Source organism: Micrasema longulum, unplaced genomic scaffold (assembly GCF_059751315.1).
Source record: "Micrasema longulum isolate JH-2025_06_02 unplaced genomic scaffold, ASM5975131v1 h1tg001068l, whole genome shotgun sequence".
Lineage (NCBI taxonomy): Eukaryota > Metazoa > Arthropoda > Insecta > Trichoptera > Brachycentridae > Micrasema > Micrasema longulum.
In genome coordinates this window covers 85850-108812 of record NW_028278256.1, presented here as the reverse complement: position 1 = coordinate 108812, position 22963 = coordinate 85850, and the positions used below count along the sequence as shown (strand labels likewise).

Below are 22963 nucleotides of genomic sequence, written 5' to 3'. Positions count from 1 at the left end.
CAAATAAAACAAAGGATTTTTATGGCGTTTTATTTTAACATAAATATAATTTAAGAACAGTCACACAAATTCAACAAGTATAAGTTTGAGCAATAATTATACAAAACAAGTATTCGTTGAAGATTTAGGATAAATAACACAGAAACGTGCTTATTTCTATCACAAGTAATCCCATGTTACAATCTAATACATTACATACATACGTATATGACCTGTACAAGTAATGTGCTGAGTATGAAACCTGTATTATAAAAACATATATTATTGATAATTAAAATGCTTTACTCCATTCCTAAACAAAGATTGTCAGAAAATGCTTCTTGCTAGCAACAAAGGGGAACTACAATTCTTGGTAACAAAGGTCTACGATGTATGCCAGGGAGTGATTTGCCGATAAATGTTGATAAATCGAATGAAATAGTTTTTTAAATATATCAAAGTATGACTAAATGTGAGATCATTGTGAATGCTGTTCTGAAACAGGTAGAGACATCTGTATATCTGGGAAGTACGTTTACTAGGGATGGAAATATTGAGAAAGGTACTGAAAGGAGGGTGAGTGCCGGGAACAGGGTGAACAGTGCACTAAAATCAACGTTGGCAAATAAAGGTTTGTCGCAGGAGGCGAAAAAGGGCATTAGCAAAGGAGTCACACAAGTCCGTTAAGCAGTCCAGTTTGAGTTCCAACACTTGTGTATGGAAGTGAAACATGGAACTAGCAGAGGAAGGATCAAATGCGATCTCTTTTTGAAGAATGTGTGGAAAAATCAATGTACATGGTATGTCCGAAAAGTAATGTTGGTGATTCAATTGAAAAAACACTTATTGATCCAATCAGTGGAACATATTGGAAGATTTAAAAATAGGCTTCATCTGCGCCGATAGATCACTTCCAGTAATATTTCCAGGGATCGGAGGCATCACGGTAAGCCTTTTCCTGAATGTCCTCCGTGCAAGCCTCTTTGACTCAGTCAACTGTCCTGAAACGATATCCTGTCATTGGGGTTTTTAAGCGCGGGAACAAGAAGAAGTCTGGGGGAGCCACGTAAGGACTGTAAGCCGGCTGGAGAACCGTTGGCATCTTTGATTCGACCAGGAAAGCGGTGCAGGCCAGCGCGTTGTCATGTTGAAGTTTCGAATCGTCACAAGCTTAAGAATGGTACTTTTTGGAATGTTTAATGTCTGTGCCATTGAATAAAAACTTCTGTTTAAAGAGTTCTGTCACACGAGTCACATTTTCTTAGTCGGTGGTCGTCGATGGCCTTCCTGCACAGGCTTCATCGCTGACTTCTTAACGGGCTACAAAAAATGCGTCGTGCCACCGGTGGACTTGGCGTTCCGATAAACAATCATCACCGAAGGCCATCTTTACCATGGGAAAAGTTTTCACTGTGGACTTGCCGAGTTTCACACAAAACTTGATGGCAATCTTTTGTTCTATCGAGCGCTGCATCGCGGTTTGCATGGGAGACGAAAATGAATTTCACAAAAATGCCTGTTCTTCTTTTCCGGATGGTCGGAGACGACTAAGCAACCACGCGTGCATAGGCAGATTTCCCCCTTCACCGATCTCAATCGGTCCGAGCGCACTGTGATGTGCATTCGCTGCACAGCTAAATCACCGACATTACTTTTCAAACAAACCATGTATGACAGGGTTACGAATGATGAAATCAGGCGAGAGTGTAAATCTGAGACAGGTATAATAAGATTAATGAAGGATCACTCAGACAGTTTGATCGTGTAGAAAGAACGATAAAAAAGTTATAGGTAGGTATATGGCGAGAATGAATGGTAAGATAAGACGAGGATGCCTATCCCTACGGAGAAATGGCGTGAAGGTAGAAGTAATAGTCGTTTTTAAGAATACTTGTGTTAATATTTGTTTCGTCTTTTTGGTTCTGGAACTTGGCAGTCGGGTAAGTCGAAAAGTAGAAAAAAACGCTTGATTTAGGTTTAGTATATTTTTCTGACAGATTTAGCAGTACAATAGTAATTTCTTCAGGTGAGTGTAACAAACAGGGCGTAGATGTCTCGAATAAAGTAACTGGAAGTGTAGTGCGAAGATAAGACATATGAAAGTAGAGGAAGCGAGGTCCGTATGTAAAGACAGAGTGATACGGCGTTTTATTCTCTCCGCCTACCCCGCGGGGGAACGGCCCACTAATCTAACTGACTGTTCCCCTTTTATACAGAAGAATATTTAGTTTGTTATGAATCAAATGGCCGATGCCAAGACGCGCCTGTTCAAAATTAAAGCGGCCTTAACAAACTACATAATTCCAAAACATGAAATAAGTATTTCCTTTAAAAGATAAATTACCGCGCAGCAAATCTAAATATTTTAGATCTTTCTTATTTATTACATAACAGTCTAAAAATAATAATAAAACAAAGGTACATCTTTGCAGCTTCAAAACTAAAATATGAGTACAAAGAAAGTGTTAAAATAAATTATATCATACAAAAAATATACATGTGCATATGTGATAAGACAATCAGAATACTCGAGTAGGCCGAATACAAAATTAAAATATCTTCAGAAATCTGCTCATAAAAGGTCGAAACAATATTGATTAGCTGTTATTCCTTAAATAGTAGATTATGTTACGTATAAATAGTGCTTTATTTTTTATACAAATAGATTTAGTGCAAAAAGAAGAAATATGAAAATAAAGAAAGACATCTATGTATCATTACATACATTATTCCAGCAATGAGGAAGTTCTGTAGTTAATATATATATATATATATATATGTATATGTGTGAACAGACTATCAAACTGAGTCATTTTTTTTTTAATATAACATATTCTAATCACTATGATTTTTTGAAGTTTGATAGTTTTGGTTAATATGGTTAATGTGTCAATTTTTTGTTAATACTCGTCTAAATGAAAAGGAAATAAATTATGTGAACTGACAGCTCATACGAATTTGGCAGTTACGATTCTTAACAAATCAAAAAACTTTAACAGTGCATGATTTAAATTGAAATCCGAGCTTAAGTTTCGAAGTTATCATGTATAAACAACCACAATTATTATTTTTTCAAATATGAGGGTATTATTTGCAAGCATGGCTCGTTCCAATACGGAACGAGATGTGTTTACAAACAAAATCCTCATATGTTTTCTGGTGAAATCATTAATTGCATTTACTAAATATTTTTTTACAAAATCTCATCTATTGAAGCAATTTATAGAAATGGTTTTATAAGTATGGATTATGTCCAAAATATGTTAAAAAACTGTTGTTGAGTAAAACATTCGAAGTGATTTTTATCAGTATAGTCAGTAATTAATGAAGAGGGTTTTACCAGTATATCGACGATTTATGTATTTTAATACTATAAGATTATTTATAATCAATAAATCAAATCAACTTCTATATAATATAAAATATGAAAAGTTTTATTGCCAATTTATTACTAGGCTGATTAAGTTCAATGTGTCTCAGATTAAGTCATTTTGTTTAGCCAAACACATAAAACAAAATAACAGTTTGACAAACATTCAAATCTGTATGAAAATACTAATGAAAAATTGACTTAGAGAAGATATTTGAACCCACACGCATTTGAAAAAGTAATCTTTAAAATATCTACGTATGTAGTATGTTTCAAAGGTGAAAGAAATTTAATATACATGGACATTTTGACAAATCTGTGGCTTGGGTCTAAAAGGGACAATATTTTAAATCACAACATTAAAGGACAGTAATTTTACAGATATTTTGTGATGTTATAATACACTATTTGAGGTGTTAATTATTATCAGTAAAAAACAACTTTCAAATCGGGGGCTTAGGGTCATAAGGGCGAAACTACAAAAAATGCTGTTTTGTGTCAAGTACTAATCTGATATCCAAACAAAATATCCTGTTAGTGACAAAAAGATGAAACTCATCCGATAAGTAGTTACCTAGATAAATTTGTGTGAAACTACAAATGAAGCGTTTTGTTTAAAGTCAGAAGAATAAAACACCTTTTACATCATTTTGTTAATTTACTAATGTAAGCGCAAGTTAGGGTCATATAGACGAAAGCGTAGTTTCATATTTTTGTCTCTAAAACATTTTATGCTCTATTAACTGTATTTTTTATTTTCTTTATTTGTTACCCTTAAAAGACAGTATTATTTTTTGAAAACTGTTTTATCATTTATCTCAAAACTGTGTTTTTGTAGTTTCGCCCTTATGACCCTTAACCCCCGAAATATGTGTGTGTATATAAAATTGGTAAATATGCATATTTTTTCAACAACATCTACAAAATGTTGGCGAGAAAAAAACAAATCTGACATTGGCCCTCTTAGATTCAAGACACAGAGTTAATCTATACTAAAAATTTTATAGACATGCATTAGTTTATTACAAGTTTTGAAACCTATAAATTTGTTAATTATTTACAGAGAAGTCTAAAAAAGTAAAAATTCCAATTTTATTGAAATTATTTTATGATATTTTAAATCATTATCCTTAGAATAATAATTCTCTAAAGAAACCCTTAAGCTCTACTGCATAGAACAAAAGTGTTCCAAATTTTTGGTTTGGTTTTAGTTTGGTTTTTGGTTTAACAACAAACGTGTCAACGACGGTTTCAGTTTGGGCTCCCAATCCTGAACCCAGTACCAACAACCCGTTGCATTGCTGTAATCTGTAGCAAACTTCGTGGTCAACAATCATAGAATGGTTATTCTCCATATATTTGGTTATTACTCCAAGTTAATATCCATATTTAGTAGATAAATTGAACTGGGTTGTAGTCCCATGGTAGTGTTGTGGACTCGCAGATCGAAGGTCTGAGGTTCAAATCCCATTCGACCACGACTCAATTCCCATTTATCCAGCACAAGTTAGGAACGCCTTAAGAGAACAGGCGGAGTCTGGGAATTTTGATAAATAGGTATTTGAACATTGTTTTTCTGTAACTTTCTCGCAAATGCCTCAGCGATATTGTGGGAAAAACACAACTGGACGTCGGACTGATTTTGCCTAACTGAAAAACTTAACCGATTTGGTTATTTTTTTCAAGAAAGAGTATCAGAATGAAATTGTCTGCGTCGGTACCTTTTCCGTTTTTCAATTTTTTTTATCATATTTGTATACCGTGCGTCCAAAGATAGCAGATAAAACTAAGCGCTTTTTTGGGGTTTCGGATGGTCCTAGCTTCCATAAGAAACCATTTATCAAAAAAGTAAAACAGTAGAGACGCCATTGGTAAATATTCATAGTGTGCAAAAAAATCACAATCCAGCGAGAAAATAAAGGAATGCGTTTGTATGAAGAAAAGTCAGACCGACCGCCTTTCACTCTTCAAAGGGCAAAATTAATTATTTTAGAATCTGAATTTAAAATGTTATATTTTAAAATACTTATTGTCCAAATAAAATAAATTAGATTAAAATCAATGAATAATATTTTTTAGATTTTCAGAAAAATTAAATTTTTCATCAGTCAATATATTGACCAATGATTGTTTAGAGCAGTGTTTTCCAAGGTGGGGGGCGTACGCCCCACCGGTGGAGCATAATGTCTCACAGGTGGGGCACCACGCTTCAGAGATGGACAGGTCGGCATTCCACATATAAAGGGGAATACTCATCGATCATACAAAAAAATGCCTGAGATGTACAAAATTGAAATGTACGCCAAATTGAACTTAAAATAGAATGAAACTCGTTACAATTTCAATAATTATCTAAAAACACAGAAACTGTGCAGGATGTAGGAATAATGGCATGGATTTGCGAAGAAACTAACACAAAATATTCTAATATTACTTTGCATGCCAGAAAATCATTATTATCCTTTCTCTTATCTTATTTGGTGGGGTTTTAGCGCCAGCCATAAGCGATTTACTCATTAAACAACAAAATCGATTGAATATAGCTAATAGAGAAATAGAGGGGACCTAAGACTGAAATTAACTAAGTTAGACCCGGACATCAAATTTCTTTGTAGCAAGCGTAACTGAATTTAATCATGAATTAGGCGTCATGATATGTGTGTTTGTACTCAATTTCAATTGTCACTTGTATTTTATTATTGTTTTCATTTTTATTTTATTCTACATAATTACATTTTCAATTTGTGTTTTGTAATCATTTCAGTTATAATAAATGTATCAGAATAGGTTTTATTTCATTAGGGGTTCATATGTTTACAAACATATTACAATATGATTTGAAAATTCACCTGCTGTTTAACTTAAAAAGATGCCGGTGGGGCATCTGACCTTTGTGAAAAGACTACGGTGGGGCATGGCATAATGAAGGCTGGGAAACACTGGTTTAGAGTCATATTAGAAAATAAATTTATATAATAAAAATACACAGACATTCTTTACAAAATGTTATTATGGAATAGAAACAATTACAAAAAAAGTATAAATATCAGTAATTACATTTTTTGACAATGGCATAAACACATGAATTTCTAGATAACCGCGCAAACTTCACGCGGTTGGAACAATAACTTAACTAACGACTGTTCTGGACAACGTATTGAAGTAACATAGTTGAAATTTTTAGGGGCAGCATTGGAAATATGACCCTTAAAGCGACGGGTTAGTATATTAACCAATTTCGGCCTTTGCCCTATAAAGGGTTAATGATGAAATAAAAATTTAAATAATTGGCAACTAATACAAACTCAAGTATATCTATTTCATCAATTAAAAAAAATAATAACAATAATACAATTTTTTAACATTTTAAAATATAAAACTGGTGCCAAAATCTCATTTAACAATAATAATTTTTATCAATGTTGAGTGATATTAGAGTTTTTTGTAGATATTTCTTGATAAAGAGCATTCATTATACTTTTTAATATATTTAAGGGAAAGCGCTCGTAACGCAGGTGCTCCCTGACCAAAAACACTGGCAGTGCCTTTTTTTACATTTTGTCAACTTGTATTATAAATATTAAATACAATAATACTATGATGTAATAAGTCTAAAGTGGTGTTGTAAACGAGCATACAATACGAACGTCAGCCCGCGCATCGGAACTAACATTCTACACACGTTGTACGTAACTAAATCACATAAATTCTTACCAATATTCTGTAAGTACGCATGCTCAAAGTGAACTACATATCTACGTATGCGCTGGCACTGCACGGATTACGTATATTATCTCCCGTATCTTATTATCCTAATCCCAAAATATCGAACTAATAACCATCAATCTGTTTTCAATGCGGCAACGAGGCTTATTACGGGAGTAAAAAAATATTCTCACATCTCATGACATCTTCGAGATTTGCACTGGTTAAAAAGCCCAGAGAGAATAAAATACAAGCTTTGCTGGACAGTATTCCAATCCCTTCATGAAATGGCTCTGAGATACCTATCGGACCTTTGTATTAGGGAAAATACCACTACATTTGGTAATTGTGGTTTTTCCGTTGCCGGCCCCTCTGCCTGGAACCAATTGCCTTCAAACTTAAGAACCATCGACAGTCCCAGTCAGTTCAGATCCCAACTAAAATCTCACTTCTTTAGTTTATCATACCCTGATTTTTAAACCAGAAAATATAATACATCACTTTAGTTTAATTAGAATGTAAGTTTAAGTATACAATTGTAAAGCACCCTTGAGGTGATTTTTCACAAAAATGCCGCTATATAAATCAGCCAAATATTATGATTATTATTATTCTCTCTTTAACGCATGATTTACTGCTATGGAACACAGTCCATCTCGGTCAAGTCACGTTTTCACCAGATCTGATAATTTTCATACAAATTTATGTGAAATCTCATGCAAATCAAAACATGCACTGTGACGATTGACGCATGCGTGAGATGACTAGGCAAGAAGTTCATCCGTTAGAGTCGATCTCCCTAGATATTTTGGAGCAATAAAATATTCATACAGTGTTGCAATAAGTCCCGGTTTCTTTTTACTACATAATATCGTGGGGTAATTACTACAGCTTTACTAGGCAACTTTAAAATCAGCACATTTGAGTTACCTACTAATAAAACATTTGTATCTTCCTTCATGAATGTTGCAAATATGCAAGTTGTGATGCATTCAAATCACCAAATGATTTGAATGCATGACTTGTATATTTGAAGCATTCATGGAGCAGTACAAAAAAAAAAGATTTTAGTCAGTAACTCACAAATGCTGATTTTTAAGTTATTTCGTTGTAGTAATTACGCGAATTAACGATAGAACGTCCAACACCGTGTCCTTCTGGGAGGACAACCCGGGAAGAACAGATCATGCCAGCAGGATTTATTTTATGGTAAGATTTGTACTGCTACTGCTCGCAGTACCTATAACTACTATGCCCCATGAATGACTCTACGTGTTTTCGCCATTTTGTTCATTTAAAAAATGTAGATTTCGCTCGTACTCGAACACTACATCTTATACTCACAGCCATTTCAGCTAGACTGAATGTAGAAACATGACTAAAAAACTTGCTAAGAAAGAAAGATGCACTACTGAAAAAACTGTATCCTGTTAAAAGGTCTAGAAATCTTAATATAATAATTGAAAAATGCATCCTACCGTTAGGTCACAATGTCGACAAAAAGATGTTATATTTTTAATTAATAAATTAAATTAGGATTCGCACAATTGAGGGGGTCAAAAGCGAAAATGCCACTGTCCATGATCACTGTTTTTGAAAATACAAAAAACAAACCAGTAATGAAAAGATTATTTCTTACTTAAATATTTAGAACATAAAATAAATAGTATTTACGCTTAATTATTGTGAGTAAATATTACTTACTGACTTTTGATGTCTACCGGTTTAGAGATGTACCCGCCTCTTCGCCACTACACTCACTACAACACGCAACTACTAAAATACACTTTCACCTTTACCGTCATCGTAGTATATAGAGTAAAAAATACATAAATTACATGCAGAGTCAAAGGGGATGCGAACACCACCATGTCCCAACACGCACTAACATTAGGTTAATAATATTTAGCAATATGAAGCAGAATATGTGGGGGTGGAAGTTAGGAAGGAAAGGGGCTAAGAGGTTGAACGTCACACACTTGGTTAATTTTTAAATCAGAAAGTGGGCTACATTGAAAAGACATTTGATTATTTATTAGGGCAATATTATTTTTTAAAGTTTTTCGTAAATACTATGTATACTACGTTGATGGTAAAGGTGAAAGTGTATTTTAGTATTTGCATGTTGGTGCAGTGAGTGTCCTGATGAAGAGACGGGTCCGTTCCGAAACCGGTAGACATAAAAAGTCAGTAAGTGGTTAAATGCTAATATTTACTAGCATAGATTAAAATGTTTGACCACAAAGTTTATGCTTTGAATATAAATAGTATTTTTGATACTTGTTATACCACACACAAGTTGCACATTGAACTTAAAAGAAATAGTCTCATCGCTACTGGTTTTGTTAGTCTACCCAAAAACAGCGATCATGGCCAGTGGAGTTTTTGCTTTTAACCCCCTCAATTCAAAGCAAAATACCCATAATAAATCTTGGTTACTGATGAAAATCTTACTTTTGTGAATAGTATTTGTCTTCGAAATAGTCAGAAAACCTTCCGGTAATTTTCAGATATGTACAATAACTAACTTTCAACCTAATTCCATATGTATAATATTATGTAAGTGAGTCTATTCCGCTTATTTTTCCTTCATAGTTACATTTGTCCCTACATAAATACTTCGAGTATTAGTGCATATAAATAGACTTAAAACTCAAATTTGCACATCTTTTCAAGCATTTTAAAGTAGCAGTATTTAATATCATAGTCCATATCATACCAGTAATTGACCGCAATGCATCCATGACTCTGCCTGACGTGGTGAAACCACAAACTAGGCAAGTACAGGCAATCTCCCTTCTCGACCGTCACGTGAAACAAATGAGCGTGCCTAAATTCCGGAAAGGACTTCAAATCCGGGTGAACGGGATCGATGGCGATCCAGGGCAGAATTCTGGGTTTGAAATCCGAAGATTCGACAGAGTCGTTTTTGTTTAAAGATTTGTCGTCGACTTCTTTTTTCCTCGGAGTGTCTTTTAAATTTTCCGAACTCTGGCTAACGTTTAGCTGTTTTATATCTTTTTCCACGGATGAAACGCTCGAGTCCAGTTTCTGTGATTCGTAGATCGGTTTGATTCGGAAGTTGAGGTCCTTGTCTTCATTGACTTGTTCGTAGACGCCAACCGGATATTTCTTGTAAGGAACGTAAGGTAAGTCAGTCGGCGGAATGAGGAGAAAATCTTTTTTCCCATCTATTACGCAGTAGATATTCTCGTATGGGTCTTTGTGCACTGTAAAAAAGATGTCAAAGATTATTGATCAATAAAACTATGTCAATCGGTTGCCCCGTTGAGACGTGAAGGAAACACAAACACAGTTTCAAATTTAAAATATTAGTATTGATATCAGCCATTTAACTGCTTAAATTATTGATTTTCAGAGTGTTTGAGTTTACTGTTTACCATATTGATGTGCCATATATACATGTTTTTTAAAAAATAATATTTTTTATGTTTCTGATTCTATATTTGTGGTGATATACTCATGTGTTTGTGCCAACTAATTTGCTAGTCCCATCTCAACACAGGACTTTTAGTCCCATGGAGTTGGGACTTATGTCTCAAATAATGTCTCAAATAATGAACATGTGTTTGTGTCAACTAATTTGCTGGTCCCATCTCAACACATGACTTTTAGTCCCATGGAGTTGGGACTTATGTCTCAAATAATGTACAATAAACATGTGTTTGTGTCAACTAATTTGCTAGTCCCATCTCAACACAGGACTTTTAGTCCCATGGAGTTGGGACTTATGTCTTAAATAATGTACAATAAACATGAGTTTGTGTCAACTAATTTGCTAGTCTCATCTCAACACAAATTTTAGTCCCATGGAGTTGGGACTTATGTCTCAAATAATGTACAATAAACTTATGTATGTGAATAAATAAATAAATAAAAAAATAAATATTTTCAGCAAATAAAATTTGTTTGCCTTAGTAGTGTTGTGCCGTTATACTAGAGACAAAATATGGTTCAGATAATCATTTGAAAAAAACGAAATGCTGTCCTATATTATCCATACAGTATTGCCATTTGAACGGTAGTTGATTAATGCTTTTGCCGTAAAACTCCTGTGGGTAAGAGTCGGCCAATGCAATAAGGATTCAATAAACAATATCGTCTAGATGTAGGCGACTATTTATATACAAATTGAACCGGAGTGAGAATAAAAAAAAGATTTAGAAAGAGATCATCTTCACTTACTAGAAGTAATGGCTCTACTGTCTCCCATCCAGAAATTGATAGCGTCGGGCAGTTTCCCAAAGGCCTCACTGGCGAAGGAGATGTCACACTTCACGTCTGCTATCAGCTCGGAAAAGTCTTCCGTCAAGTTGGAGTTCTGGCGCTGTATGTACGGAATGAAACCAGATCTGGAATGGGTAATACAAGAATGGAAAACATTGGTAATAAAAGCAAATGGCCGAAAAAGTAAGTACAGTAAGTAGTGAACAAAAGCCCCAGTGAGGGCTGCTAGACTCTGTTGACGTCCATAACAATACTCGTACGTAATGTTTGTAAGAAGCGCACCTGGCAGGCTTGACGTGTGATGTGACACCCACTGCGAGCTGCTTTTATGTGCTCGTTTTTAATCCGAAAATTATGAAATAAAACTTGTTTTTATACATCGATTGTTATGAAAAACAAATATAGTAATTAGATTATTAATACGGACAGTGAAAAAATAGTTTCCAGTGTTCATATTACCTTTTATCATCCAAACAGTCGAGAAACTCATCCATTCTCATTTGTCTCTCCTCCGGCATCACAAAATATTCTTTCTGCGTCTCTTCATCCCAAGCCACTCCATCTGCATATCCATTGGGAGTTATTGCCACTGTTACTTCCTTGTCTGCTAATTCAGTCCTATAAAATAGTAACATACCAATATTATACCCTAATCAAAGCTTGAAAATACCATTTGTCTGTCGTTGAATAGTCCTAAATGCCAGACACGATGGCGAAGCTCGGTGCTTGCTGCCGTTGCTACAGTGAATTGTACTTTTAAAATGTTTTCATAGATATAATAACTAAACAAACATTTATTTATTTATTTATATATACACCAGATCGGCATTTTTAAGGACATATTTATACATAGAAAATTATTATAAAGAAAAGTAGAAAGACGCAATGGTGTATAGTAGACTTGGTGGGAGTGGAAGCGGGAGAGAGGTGTTTATAATTGAATTTGATTCAGTGATCGTTTGAAAGAAGACAAATTGTTATCAAAGAAATCAAGACTGGTATGTTTGTTGGCAGATTTAAGAATTTTGGGCATAGGGGAATGAAAACCATAGTTAGTTCTATGGTTATCGGTATGAAAAAGTAAGTTTTGTCTGAGGTTTCTAGTTGGAATATTTAATTTACTGTGAAATTTCTCTTCAATGTATGGAGAAAAAAACATCAAAATACCTAAGTCGTATCTATTTACACATTAGTTAGACAATCGCGTGTTTAACCCTTTTAGTGCCATTATTTTCTACCCATATATAATTAAAAATGTCTTATTTTTTATGTCATTTACCCCTATCTCCAGAAAAGGCATCGCTTCCAAAAATTACCCAATTCAAAAAATAATTTCGGTGTTTTCTTAAAAAAAACTTGAACATGAATAATAAAATAAAAAGAAAATTATGGAAATGTATATTATATATTGTGAAGTTTGTTTATCGTATTGAATATCCAGTGGTAAGTATGTGAATTTGGTGAAGGTTACATCGTCATTTTCGCAGTCTATATTTGCTCCGTGTCAGCAAAATAATTGTTATCCTCACTATTATCACCATCACTTAAAAATTGCATTATGCGGTGTGAGCGCATCACAATGTCACTCCCACTATCACTTTCTTCACAACTATTTTCATATTCCAACATTTTGGGTAAAATTTTAATTTTCTGGATCTTTATATATTGTATTTATTAATAATATAATAATTTGAACCTTATGTAATACGTACAAAGTAAAAAAATAACAATGCGTGCAAGCGACCTTCCTCACCGCGCGCTAAACAGCTACTGATTCCGTGAACGCTGTCGCGCTCGTGGCACTTTAAACTTCTATACACTTGTATACACGTCGGCACTATAACAGTTTAACATTGTAGAAAAACAAACTAAGTTATTCCACTTTGTTTATAATTTTCACCAGTGACAGGGTTTTGTCTTGACAATAACACTCAATTCTTGAAGAAGGATTAATTTGTAGGGATGAAATGCCAAATCTCCATGAAGAATTATCCTCAAATAGCGGTGTGACATCCTCAAATCAACTGCGTGCTTTCGAGCTGAGCATTTTGATGACCGCTCAAATGCGAGCCAACTGCATTTTTCTGAGGGTTTTAACAGTTTGGGTGCACCTTCTCGTAAGTTTTACTTTTGATCTGATAAAGCTCAGCCTCATCAAGTGAGTGTTATCACTAGAGCCCGCCCAGGGCACTGCAAATTGAAAAAACACCTTGCTAGAATGAACCTTTCCGAAAGTTTTAGATGTAGGTTCTGCGTGCAGATGAGGAATCACCTATACAAATTCTATGTGAATGTGATGCCTTACATCATAAACGGAGCTTCTTCCTCGGTGGACCACTGGTTAAACCTGAGGATGTTAAAGAGCTCGCCCCATGCCTAATAGCCCGATACTTTACGGATCTGGGCTTGGAGAGGGAGATTTAGCAAAATGCAAACTCTCACCTTCCACACAGTGGCCAGGCTTTTTATGGACCTGGGCTTGGAGGGGGAGATTTAGAAAAATGTAAACTCTCGCCTTCCACACAGTAGCCAGGCTCTGTATAGACCTGGGCTTGGAGGACGAGAACTATTCACGGGGACCCGTCGCAATAGATCTTCACAGGTCGCGGTGACGTCAGGAGCTTGCGTGGCACTGACCCCCAGCACTAAGAATAAGAATAGGATACCTATTCGATTTTTAATTGAGTGTTAAAACAGTAGATATAGATCACAACAGTTTATCTAATATTATATTGTTTACATTTAAATGATAGGAGTTGTTAATTTGATGTCAGTCGCAAAAATATCAAACCTCAAATAGTTGATGTTCCATTTTTGTACAGCCGGCCAATTTTGAACGCAATTCTTTAACAAAACAGGAATATTCTTGGAAACATAGTTCCTGTAAAACTCCAGAGCATCGGGCAACTCGTATTCCGTCGCTATTTCCTGATCTAAATACAGTTCTGAAACAATCACAATTTAAACGTCATAATTTTTTGAGGCGGTTCTCTTTTGAAAAAAATACAACTGTAAAATTATTCAAGTACCTGAAGATTCTATCCTCAAGACTTCAAAACAATCTTTGACGTTTGCCGCCATTAGGATGTAAATATTTTTATTCACAAAACGGGTAAACTTTTATGATTAAAACATTTTAATGTAAGACTGATGTTCCGAGTTTTGACAGAAGCTGGTATTGTTTATTTAAAAATCTGACGTTTCGCCTGATATTTTGTTATGGCCGTAAAAATTTATCGTTTGCAGATAGGCAACAAGTGTGTGTCATGAGTAGGATAATTATTTTAATCGGGGCTAGTTAGAAAAAAAATGGAAAATTATTCATTTACTTTATTTATTTTTGTGGTTTCATATTCACATATTTATTATGATGTTTTACATTTTGTTATGTACAAAATTAGCCTAATGCATACTCAGTTTAGATATTTTATTTTGTTTTTTGAAGATGAGTCATCTAAACCAGAATTTCACAATTTTTTTAAGCCTTCAAACCGGTGAAAATATTTTTTAAAAATTGCGGACCGGTAACGCAGGGTAAAAACTTTTAAAAATGTAGTATTTTGCTTATTGGTTTTTATTATATTATAACAGGTATAGAAACAACAAATGAGGCTTTTTTTAATACAGGAAATTTAAAATGAGCGACAAGTATTTTTGCCGACCGGCAAAATGTTTTAACGGACCGGTGGTTGGGAAATGTTTACATAAAGCCTTTAAAATTAGAGGAAGCTAATCCTAATTATTATGATTAGTTTCCCTATTCTAAGACAGTAAATGTGTTTTTTGTAGTTATTATTATCATAAATAATTAACACTGTTCATGTCAAAAACTATTTTTATGCGTTTTGACAGCATTTACATGACACAATTAATGCGAGCATGACAAAATTAATATTTAAAAGATAATTGAATTAAAAGGTAAAAAGTAAAATAAAAGATAAAATAAAATGAATCTAGATTCATATTACCTAAATCTTATGTCATTATCAGTAAAACTAGATAATTATAATTTCCATTTACTCATAATAATGAAACAAAAATATTGTTTAGTGCTAGATAATAATTGACGACAATGGCTCTGACAAGCTGTGGTAATAAAAGCACTAAGTGATTTGTTTAAAATACGTATTTTATTGTAGATAATAATATAAATTATTGTCTACCTACGTACCATTTTTGTATTCACAATTATTATTCATTAGCACGTATCTGTTTAATTCACGTAGGTACCTAACTACAACGTAATTAATCAAAGTTTATTGACAAGTTTCTCTAAAATGAAAATTATCACGAATAAAATAAAGTATAAGTTGGTAAGTATTTTATTAGGTTAGGTAAGGTTACCACCGGAGTTTGCCAAGGTTGCGTCCTTGCACCGTTTCTTTTTATAATCATTATGGACTTCATCCTTAAAAATTAAATTCCACTTCTTTTTCTTGTGGTGCCTTATCAGATCCCCCTGACGCTGGTGATCACTACAGCGAAAGCATCTTAGTACTGCACTACTCTGAGGCCTTATCTGCAGTGATTACATCGTTTTAAATGTGATCCTATTACCCAGGGTTTGCCACGTGGACGCTAACGAGTTGGACTAGTCAGTAGTGTTGCCGGTGGAATGCAAATAGGCATTCGCAGCATTTAATAGAATCACACCCTCCAGCAAAATGTGACTCACTGCGACCCATTTGACTGTTTGAACCCCTCAATTCCACTAGATCGAGGAATATCCATCTCTGCCCCCTAACAACTCTGTGACCTAGAGTATGCCGATGATGCGGTTATAATTGACGATTCAGTCGGGGGTCTTCAGCAGTGGTATTCTGATCACTCTCGACACCCACGAGATGATCTCGACTTTCGGACGAGAATATAACGTGGTGTAATTTAGGGATTTTTATTTTTTGAACGCGGTTAAACTTGGTTTTCTATATGGCAGTTCTGATGATTACATGTCAAATTACGTAAATGAATTCGAACACATAAAACCAAAAATAATGATTTTCAATAGAAACATTATTGTGACCTTAAGAATGACCCAAAATACTTAATTATGTTGAATTTACCAAACCTCAATCGTTATTTCTCGTTATTTAGACGGTTTTATAATTGACGTTTCATAGTTCGATATCTACCCGCAAGAGCGTGAGTGTCGAAAATGAGAAAATATACTCGTGCGCATGCGTCACTGACGAGATGAATATACCTATTACAAAATATAACGCTTTTGCTATCCTGATGAAAATTTATAACGTTTGCCATGTGGGGTATTTATTTTTTCTTCACGTCAAACTGTACTTTTTATATTGCAACAATGCAAAACATAAACAAACATACAGTGACAGTTCAACTACTTATGTAAATGATAAGTATGCCCCGGATCTACATGTCCTTAGGGATTTTGTTTATTTTTATAGAACCTCTGTGAAATACCTACTGTACTCTATAGAAACTTGCATACGAACCACAGCGTCCCTAAATGTACATCTTGCGCGACAACAGGAATCATCATTTGAAGGTATGTTCATCTAATTCGGTATTTTAATCAAACTTATATATTGTGTACGGTTTAAACTTACCTTACGAGTTTTTTCTCAAGTTGTTAACAACTGATTAATCATTATAATATTTATAAATTGTAAAAGGTTAAGAATAAGCTAGTGTTAGTAAAAAATAAACAAACCACCAAGCCGTTTTCCCCGGGACAGCCAGAGGATATACAACACACATGCGTTTGCAGTCATACAAAATCTCATACATGTGTGCTGATTTTTCCAACTTTTGAAGTATTACCATATCCGCAGTGGTACTGCAATACCGCTACTGCGAACTGTTAGTTTTAATTGTTGATATTCGTAATGTAAATAATTATTATGTATGTAAATACTTATCGTTTCAGCAGTATTTTGGTTTGGTTAAAATCGCAAGGAATATATTAACAGCTTTTATGTTCCCCTTTAATTTTTTTTTGATAATTAGGCTTCCCGCCCACTAGGCAGCCCGGCTGCTGCAGTCAAAATTTTGCGCAGCCAGCCTGACGGCCAGTCCAAATAAAATGGATGTGGAAGATGTTTTTGTTTACATTTTATTTCGTAAGAAACGCAAACCAAAAAGAAGATATTGAATTCATCCTTTACTTGAAAGGGTTCATTTCAAAATTATTTTATGGATCTTCTGTATCGAAAGTCAATTCGTTTCATAAAATACTTCTGGCTGCTACGACAAGTGCGCGGAGACTGAGGCAGTCACATACATTTGCTTTGTCTCGTTCTGGCTCCAGGCAGCCAGTTGGCTGCCGTGCACGTCAAACGCGTTCTAATGGCTGCCGCAGCCAGGAATTCTTGGCTGCCTAGTGTGCGGTATCTAATAAGCCGTCATATGTAGTATTAGCTGCCGCAGCCAGGCTGCCTAGTGGGAGGGAGCCTTACAAAGTATTGCCGTACCGCCCGTACCACTGATGAGATCTTTCTCAAATAATTTGTTGGGTTCGGTCATGCCATCTCTTTTTTGGTCTTCTTTGTTCATTAGTCTTCCTCATAATTAATATTTATTTTATTAGTGGTTTAGTGGTGGTATTTCAATTTTATTTATTCATATATATGTACATTACAAAATAGAACATCTTAATTCACACATATAGAAATAATGAAAATAAAAAGGTAAAATTAGGTAGTTATAAAAATAACACAGGTATACATAATATCCAGAAAATAATATGTTAAAAAAGTAAGAGAATCTTGTAACGACAAACTCCCTCAGAGACGTGAAAAATTACAAATGTTTATTAAGAAACAATGAAAGACAATTGGACATGCATACACATAAGATATTTAATTTTGCTAAACCCATCACCCTTTATAATAGCTCACAGCATGTGTTATAAAAAGGATACAATATTATTAAGGTTATTGTAATATAATATAATTTATGTTATGAATAGTGGTGTTTAAATATACCTTTGCACTAAAACAAATATTATATCAATATTAATAATAATAGTAGTAAATAGTAAGCTCTATAAATGTCTAGACTTTTAATGATATTATCTTCTAAAAAAAATCTCATTCTGTTTTAGAACATCTGTAAATAATTTAACCTTTATAAGTGTATTTTTTCAGATTATATTAAACCAGTAAAGCGGATCTTTCGAAGGGATGATATCGATTGGCTCTTTAAATTTATGCTGTAATGGAATATATGGATATCAAACTATAGGATATATTCGTCATCTGCTTGGAGGTGGGACACATTGTTTATTAAGTAATTCAAGTTTTTTTTGCACTCTTGAAAATTCTCATTTTAAATTGTAATTTACTAAAAAATGAAAGATAAGTGGTACTTAAATTCACAAATCTGAAATAATCAGTAGCAAGATTCGTCGCTACACCTTTATGACTGATATCTTTATTATAAAGATAAATCTAAATAAAAAGGATACAATACTTCAGTTATTATTATAAAAATTGTAATATATATATTTTTATCGTTAAGATACCAGTCTGGGTATTAAAGATGTTGCAAAAACAATGAAATATCACTACCTACACAGTTATTATACATTTGTATATTTAAATATCAATCATCATTTATTTCCATATTAAACTATTTATTAGATTTGCTTTAAATAATATCCAATTTGTTATTTTTTCAAATGTTTTTTTATTACCAAACAGATTAAGAGCCAAAGTACATAAGAACTTTTTTTAAATAAAGTAAGTACTATTAAAATATCTTGTATTAGTTTGAAATTCATATTATATTAAATATTTTCTCTACAGCTCACGTTGGCATGTCCTAACAAAAGGAAATTTGTCACCATATGGAAAATACAAAGTTATACCATTACATATGACATCGCTTATATCATTTTGAATATTTAGAATTAATCAGCTTACACATATTTACACATACCTGATGAATAACTTCCAACTAACCTAAATAAGATATATTTTACTATTTTAAGTGCTTATTTTAGTATGTCATTTTGTAATAAATGTAATTAAAAATGTATTGTAAATTATATAATTTTTTGTTTTTTTATTTTTAGCAAAGAGGAAATATCAAATGTTGCAATTTGGTGTCAATTTTTAACACCTTTATGATCATCTGAGAAAATAGGAGTAAATATGTGGCAGAGCAGAAAAGCGGACTACAGAAATGAGTCTACAACAACTACATCAAACACTCAAACCTTTTCTCACAAATGTAGAGCATTAGCTAAATTCTAGTTAGTTTTTTGTAGTTCTTTTTTATTATTTTATACCTAAAAACTTATAAACTACAGTGCAAGTACTGTTATTGAAAAAATATTTTGGTGTTTTAGTTTCCTTTTCACACGTAATTAAAATATAGTCATATCTCACACATAAATATTTAAACACATATTTCAAATATAAGGAACCTTAATGTGATCACTTTCACCGGGAGAAATAAGGGCTCTGGCCAAGAATTGTATTTACTTTAGTTTTAGTTAGTTAGTTTTACGAAAACAGTACATTTGAAATTATTTTTATTTATATTACCTTTTGTTACAAGAAAATGTATTCTCACATCCTCTCAACGCGTTTGCTTATCATGCAAGAGGTCTCAGGTTCAGTTCCTGACATGGTAGACATGAAATATTTATTTTAAAAGGTGATTTTACAGTACAATATTTCATAGTCCCTTGACTGGCACCCCAAGCGTACGATTGATCATCTTTTCTTTAAGTAACAAAAATATCAAGATACGCTGCGATTGGTGTACCAATGCAGTGCCCTATGCAATTAGGTGCGGAATTGAAATGATGATGATGATTACCTACATTTATTTATTCTACGGTATAAAAATTCATTATATATTTATATATTTTTTTAAAAGAGATTTGTGTTCTTATGATTTACTTAAACATTTAATTTTGAGGGCCATTTTCGACGAGCTGTAAATAACTCTCTATTAAAAATAGGAATCAAGTTGGGATGGAATGGGATTCTAACCACGGACCTTTGAACCGTGAGTCCATGACGATAGTCATAGGACCACAACCCAATTTAACTCAATTGATTCACAGTTTACATATTAATGTACTGATTTGTTTTAGGCTGTTGCCGTGTTATGCCATAATAATAAGCATAGGGGGAAAAAATCTAGTGAAATTAAAATAACAATATTAAAGTCCAAAAAAATGTAAAATACACATAAAAATTATAAAAAGTTACAAAAAATTAAATTTAGTCGATTAAAAAAAAGTTTTTTTTTTTACTTTATTAATTATTTGTGCATGTTGTGTTCACATTTAATTCATGAAAAATTTCTAAACGTAACAAATTTTGATATTATACCAATTTATTGTATTGTTCATTATTTGTAAGCCATAAAAAATAAAATAAAAACGATCTTAAATGTCAATATGCATATTCAACATAACATTTAAAAAAAATAATACAGACTATGGATATGGTACCATAGTGAAAATAAATAAAACAATGTTATGAGTATGTCCAAATACTTGTGGACTGGCTGGATTTCCTCCCTAGGGAGAAATAGTTTAATAAAATTCAATTTGGTCATAAGCCCTGTAAATGCCCATACTTCCATATTCTCTTCTCAAAAATGTTTTCCCTCTCTGTTGCAACAAATTTAGAATAAATTGATTAAATATATTATGCTCTATTATTCCCTTTATGGCAACCAACAATGAACTCAAATTCTAGGAAACATAATATTGCATACCCTTTGTCCGTGTCCAAACTGACAAAGGAAACAGTTCTGCTTAAAAAATGAAAGCAGAACCCTGGACGAGCGTTTTCGGCTTTATGGCAACTCTTATGTAAATTCTGGAAAAGGAAATTGGGTAGAGATATGTCTGCCTCGTAGGGTAGTAGTCGGAGCGTTTGCCGACCGTGCTTGAGGTCCCAAGTTCGATTCCTGGCAGGATCAACAGAAAATATTTATTCTTAACGTTCACTGCAATGTTTCAGTCCCTGGAATAGCACCTGAAGTGTAAGATTGATCACCTTACCTTCATGTAACTGATGATGAAATATGCTGCATTTGATGCGCCGATGCAGTGCCCTATGCACCACACGGTGAGGATAGGGAAATGATGAGATACCTTACACAACCTTAATGAAAATAATTAGTTACTTTATTTTTTGGTTTGACACCTTTTAGTAATTGAGAATGTCAGAAGAATAAGTATATTTCAACAATATGGGATCAAACAAACAGATCTTGCACAGGTTCATTTTGTACTCACACATTCAGAGATTGTGACATCAAATCTGAAAATAAGGATTTAAAATTTATATGCATTTTGATTTGATATTTAAACCTTACAGCTACAATTGTAATTTGAGCAAAAATTGTTCTTGCATGTAATGATTCATTATGTTATCAGTATACAGACATATAATTACAGTATCACTAACCATTAGAGTGACATCTTGTCCCAAGGATTGAAATACAGTAGACTTATATATAGTAGAGTATAATTGTTTCCTGAAAATGTGTGCGAATGTTGAATGTTCGAAAGTCGAGGGATGTAAAAAATATGTATTTTTAAATTTCGATATAATTAAGTTAATGAGGTGGGTTTAAGTGCTTTCAGGTGGTTTCTTTATAAATTTGTCAAGATTTAGTTAAATACTACTATATTTTTTGTTTTCTTGATAAAGAGTTCTATATAATAACATGCTGTATCCAATTTTCAAAATAGATAAAGCTTCATTCATATTTTTTACTGTCAAAGACAATTTTATCAGCTTTTTCCTTACATTAACTGTGTATTTCATTTACCAGTTGTTGCAAATAAGCATTCATTTGACAGAGGTTCTGAGTGATATTCAATTAACTCATTAACATCTTCATTGTTGAAGTCCTATACTATATCATCTGTGATAGTTTCCAGAGTTTCTTCAAAATTCATAAAATCCATCGTTTGCGGGCATAATTGTTTACAGGAACCTTTCATTTTTTATTTCAGCCCACAAGTATCCAATATTGCTTATTGCGTTCCATATATTACAATTCTACTGAAATTGTCTTAATGTAGGCACACCTTCCTTGTCAGTTTCCTTAATGACCTGATTCATTATTTTCCTCATAACACATTATCTTAACATAGTTATCACTAGTTAACCGAGGGAGCACCTGCATTATTGATAAAAATCTGTAAAAAACAAAATTTATTTAAATGTGTGAAATAGTGAATTACGCAAAAGTAGAAAGTACAAAAGCTGACAGCCGACCGTATGTCTTTGGGAATACTAAACAATCAATCAATGCATCGTCTTGTCATTCAATTAGCTTCAATATGGCAATCTTTAGGAACCTTTATAGCATGATTAAGATGCATTAAATGTGTATCCCGAGTTTCGTACGATAATTTATGTATATATAAATTAATAATTAATATAAATTAGAAACGAATTTAGTGTTAAAATATAATCAACACCGACTGACATACTCAAACTGTGCCAGATCTGGATCGAGGAAAAAAGACCTCAAATCGATCTGACTAATATTTTGACAGTATATTACGTGTTTAAATTGATTCAATGTATTAATTACGAGTACTTACCTGTATTAACTCCGTTATTCTTGACAAAGACTAAAAATGTCCAGACAAATTAAAAAAAACTTACGAACCTCCAATTTATGAGCACAAATGAATTTGTCGTAATT

At 33.3% G+C, this 22963-nt stretch overlaps 1 protein-coding gene and 2 long non-coding RNA genes across 5 annotated transcripts; 1 reads left to right on the top strand and 2 right to left on the bottom strand.

Annotated features, from left to right (window-relative positions):
• Window positions 1–889: 889 nt before the first annotated feature.
• JMJD7 (Jumonji domain containing 7) lies at window positions 890–14498 on the bottom strand. Of its 2 annotated transcripts, XM_088233190.1 has the most exons (6): window positions 14332–14469; window positions 14094–14247; window positions 11762–11920; window positions 11261–11427; window positions 9774–10284; window positions 890–980 (listed from the first exon to the last, which is right to left on the bottom strand). In XM_088233190.1, the coding sequence occupies exons 1-6, from the start codon at window positions 14381–14383 to the stop codon at window positions 968–970; spliced, it is 1056 nt and encodes a 351-aa protein (XP_088089316.1). In that variant the 5' UTR covers window positions 14384–14469; the 3' UTR covers window positions 890–967. The 2 variants fall into 2 exon arrangements, with proteins under 2 accessions (XP_088089316.1, XP_088089315.1); XM_088233189.1 differs by lacking the exon at window positions 890–980 and having other exon boundaries at window positions 9506–10284; window positions 14332–14498.
• Window positions 14499–16221: 1723 nt separating this feature from the next.
• LOC148277206 (uncharacterized) lies at window positions 16222–19608 on the top strand. Of its 2 annotated transcripts, none has more exons than XR_015823550.1 (3): window positions 16222–16817; window positions 18418–18559; window positions 19347–19608. It is a non-coding gene; the product is annotated as an uncharacterized LOC148277206 (long non-coding RNA). The 2 variants fall into 2 exon arrangements; XR_015823549.1 differs by having other exon boundaries at window positions 16246–16817; window positions 18418–18538; window positions 19347–19606.
• A 1775-nt stretch (window positions 19609–21383) lies between these two features.
• LOC148277205 (uncharacterized) lies at window positions 21384–22759 on the bottom strand. Its single transcript, XR_015823552.1, has 3 exons — window positions 22742–22759; window positions 21709–22448; window positions 21384–21561 (listed from the first exon to the last, which is right to left on the bottom strand). It is a non-coding gene; the product is annotated as an uncharacterized LOC148277205 (long non-coding RNA).
• Between the last annotated feature and the right edge of the window lie 204 nt (window positions 22760–22963).

Bases quoted from the DNA above. Each gene is read 5' to 3' on its own strand.
- JMJD7 (XM_088233189.1), bottom strand. From the start codon at position 14,383: ATGGCGGCAAACGTCAAAGATTGTTTTGAAGTCTTGAGGATAGAATCT. The intron at 14,248-14,331 runs GTACTTGAATAA...TGATTGTTTCAG, and splicing joins CTTGAGGATAGAATCTTCAG to AACTGTATTTAGATCAGGAA. The intron at 10,285-11,260 runs GTAAGTGAAGAT...TCTTTTTTACAG, and splicing joins CAGTAGAGCCATTACTTCTA to TGCACAAAGACCCATACGAG.